This window comes from Octopus bimaculoides, chromosome 6 (genome assembly GCF_001194135.2).
Source record: "Octopus bimaculoides isolate UCB-OBI-ISO-001 chromosome 6, ASM119413v2, whole genome shotgun sequence".
NCBI lineage: Eukaryota > Metazoa > Mollusca > Cephalopoda > Octopoda > Octopodidae > Octopus > Octopus bimaculoides.
This window is the reverse complement of record NC_068986.1, coordinates 107224490-107228284: the sequence shown is the minus strand read 5'-3', so window position 1 is coordinate 107228284 and position 3795 is coordinate 107224490. Positions and strand designations below refer to the sequence as shown.

At 37.4% G+C, this 3795-nt stretch overlaps 1 protein-coding gene across 5 annotated transcripts in view; it reads right to left on the bottom strand.

Moving 5' to 3' along the window:
- LOC128248178 (uncharacterized) overlaps positions 1 to 3795 on the bottom strand; it is a 19073-nt gene that overhangs the window by 13326 nt on the left and 1952 nt on the right. For all 5 annotated transcript variants that reach the window (XR_008264477.1, XM_052969060.1, XM_052969063.1 and 2 more), the window contains exon 3: positions 2404 to 2526. Coding sequence is in view for 4 of the 5 variants with exons in the window: in XM_052969060.1 (XP_052825020.1) it covers positions 2404 to 2526 (123 nt within the window). In the remaining variant the exon portion in view is untranslated. The remainder of the gene's footprint in view (positions 1 to 2403; positions 2527 to 3795) is intronic.

The following is a 3795-nucleotide window of genomic DNA, read 5'->3' as shown; positions in this document are numbered from 1 at the left end:
AGTGCTCATGGGAACTGCCCATATCCTATGTAAAATACTGTCTATGTGATCTCAAATTTTGAAGCAAACACATAATTTTCTTATGGTTTCTTAAACATTCACTTGAACAAAACTGTACAAATCCAAATATATGGTACCCTAGGCATAACACCTACATGAACTTCTAACTTGTTGTCTCTTGAGGTCTCTGGGTGAGACTTGGATCCAACTTGTACAAATGCAAAGCAAAAGTCGATGATGATGATGATGATGATGATGATGATGATGATGATGATGGTGGTGATGATGATGATGATGATGATAATGTTTTCTTTATTAACCACTTAGATTCCACAAATATCATTGGGTACGTTACAGGACAATACAATACGGAGTCCCAACAAGTATAGAACAGTAACAATATGAAACTATCACAATGAATAATTCTCCAAAAGAGGGATTTCATCCTAAGGCTGATTATGGAGATATCACAAAACCACGTCAGCCTCTTGACATGAAGAGGGCAAGTACCCTCTCCACATTGTCCTCCTTCATGTTAGAGTTGCATGCTTAAAGTAGGCCAATTCACTCGGACCATTCTAGTTCCAAACCACCTATCGACAAAATTACTGGTGAGCAGCGCTTCCCCCTCTACATTCACTTTCCTCTTCAGCTCTTTTAATCTGGTCCACCATACAACCCCTTTCGCTAAGGTCACCAAACAAACAAACACTGCCTGCCCTTCCGGCCAAAAGAAGGTGGTGGGACGATCTTCACAATGGACTCAGCTGATAGCCGGATCGGCTATCGGCTGAGTGACAACGTGTGGTTATCGTAAACCCAAAAGTTTGCAATGCTCGGGTAGCAGATAAGAGCATGAAGAATAGTTTTGGCCACTCTGCATGCATTTCGGGCAAGCCCGTCTGATAGCACTTCCATGCCTGTTGAATTTATCTCAAACCAGGAATGCTTCCCGATAGCTATGCCAGGGTTGCTCGAAATCATCCATAGGCCCCGGTCCGAAAGTCCTCCAGAATAAACCAGCTAGTTGATTCTCGTCGACGCCTAGAATCTCCCCAAGAATGTCTTCGCATTTGTCTGCAATTAAATCCGCAAAAATGCTAGAATCAAACCTTCATCGACCTCTGTACCCGACTGACAGAGGTCTGTGAGCACCTGACGACAGACATCTTGCCTTGGTGTACTGGAACTCCATAAAGAGACGTGCTGCGAAAACTCCTGTCTAACAAACAACGACTACACCGTAAAGGAAGCGCTAGAGGCTACAACATAGCCAGCCCTCTATTCTGTGAGTGTTGATATCAAATGGAGCATTTGTGCGTGGGACGCACCCCGTCCACAGAAAGCGGAAGTGTATGTGATCCAGTTTGGTTAGACCTATACTGGGACAAGACACGACGGTGAAGCAGTAATATTGATAGAGGCGATGCAAACATTTACTACCGCTACCAGACCTTTCAGAGCAGTGCATGATACTGAATGGTTCTGATAGGTAACCATTCTCTCAAACAACCGAGCAGATTTCGCTGTACGCTGCAGCGATCCAGCCACGGAAACAAGACCGAAACTAGCCGCCGTGAGAATGGCTGCAAGTATTCGTAGTCGATAATATTGAAAGAAAGCTTTAGATTGCTCCAAATTGTATCAAGGCTCCACTCATGCCAGCTTCTTTACCCATCCTGTCTTCGATGTATCGCATGAGGTGGACGTCGTGGATCGATCTCCTATTGAATGGCAGAAAAACTGGGAGGTAATTATCGGAGGAAACATTTAATAGCATGTTCTATACTTTTTTTCTGATGTCTCTAACATGTGATTTTAGTTTTATTAATCGAGCTATTAATGGAGGATACTATTTGCCATGAAAATGTAATCCAACTCAAAGTTACCGCCACTCAGTGTAATGCATTTTACCGCCACTCAGTGTAATACATTTTACCGCCACTCAGTGTAATACAGTTTACCGCCATTCAGTGCCATGCATTTTACGATTCTATGCAAATAAATATACTTTACTTTTCTTGAACATTCTGACGATTTAAAGCGTTTGTAAAAAGTCTAATTAATTTCCCATCTATCTAAACAAACAATCACTCTAATGTATATTTGAATAACGTTTTCTGTCCTTAGTGACGTTCCTCTCAAATTCTTCTTGGTTATTTTTCTCATTCGTAATAGCTTTATTCACTTACTGTTCTTGTTAAGTGCTAGGCACTTTTATAAAAAACGTAACAAAGAAATAACGACCATTTCAAGCAGAAGATACTAGTTGATCGAAACCTGGAGCTGTTACCGAAATCACAATAACGTGTCAGAATTTAAGCAATTATATAGACAAGGAAATTCAGAGAAAATGGAATGTATATGAAATACCTGGAGACTAACATTTTAGTTTTTACTTACATACGTTATGAACTAATAGTTGATGTTTTTTGCATTCTATCATCAGACAAGAACGTTGTGTTAAATGTAAGCCAAGCTGATTTGAACAAAAGCAATGTCCATCGTAGTAACATCCAGTACAATCTGCAAACAATGAAAGCACAAAATACATTTATCAACAAAAACGAAAGGAATCATTATTTCACTGTTTGTGAAGCTTGAACAATGTCTCTATTTACGTTAATACTTATGATGTAGCTTCTGTATGAATAAAATACACCTAACTATTAATGTAAATTAAATAATGAATTTAGAAATTGATATCAATCAATTAACATCAATTTAAACCAGTGGTCTAGCATATTTAAAATATCCGAAGATTTAAGTATTATATTACAATTAATTGTAAGTATTAATGTATATTGACGAACATACCGTAATATCACGAATAACGACTATGTTCCAACGGGGAACACAAAAAACTTGATAGACACATAGATAATGGTTTACACGGTTAATGAATATTAAAAATCTTCCAGACGATCATATATATATATATATATATATATATATATATATATATTCACACAGACATACATGAATACGTGTATATATACATATGTATATATATTATTCATATAAATACAGTGTACATTTAAGCACATAAGGCGTAACCATCAGAGGATACCAAGCACGCTAGAAGGAATAGCCAAAATCCAAACCACTATTAGGGATGAATTTCGAAGGGAATGAAAAATAAAAACATTTACCATTTATCTTCTGGACCATGGTCTCTAGCTCTATATTAGCAAATAAAATAGTTTGCTAGGCAGAGCCTTCATCAATAGGCACGCCAAGATTAAACATCGAGGCAATCCAGCAATTTGTTTCTTACCTTGATATTTAGTAATTATTGATAATTTTTTGAAATTTTTCGAAGAAACGCTGGCATTATTTTATTTGCTGCCGACAAAAAACTGCGCTTGCGCGATGGATTTGAAAGATTATAATATATAAGCAAGGGGCACAGGCTGGATTGCTTCGTATTTATATCCTTAATATTGACGTACCCGTTGATGAAAGATCCGCCTAGCAAATTATTTTATTTGCTAATATATAGCTAGAAACCTTGGTCCAGGAGATAGATGGTAAATGTTTTTATTCTTCATTCCCTTCGAAAATGTATCCCCAATAGTGGTTTAGATTTTAGCTGTTCTTTCTAGCGTGAAGGGAATCCTTTGATGGATACCTCTTATGTGTTTAAATGTACACTGTATTTATATGAATAATATATAGTCTATTGACTAATTTTTCTACATGCTAGGCCACTCGTAGTAAAAACTTACACAAGTGTGATATTTACAAAAGTGTGATGTTTACAAGAGTGATATTGAGCTTCGAAAGAGATTTTAG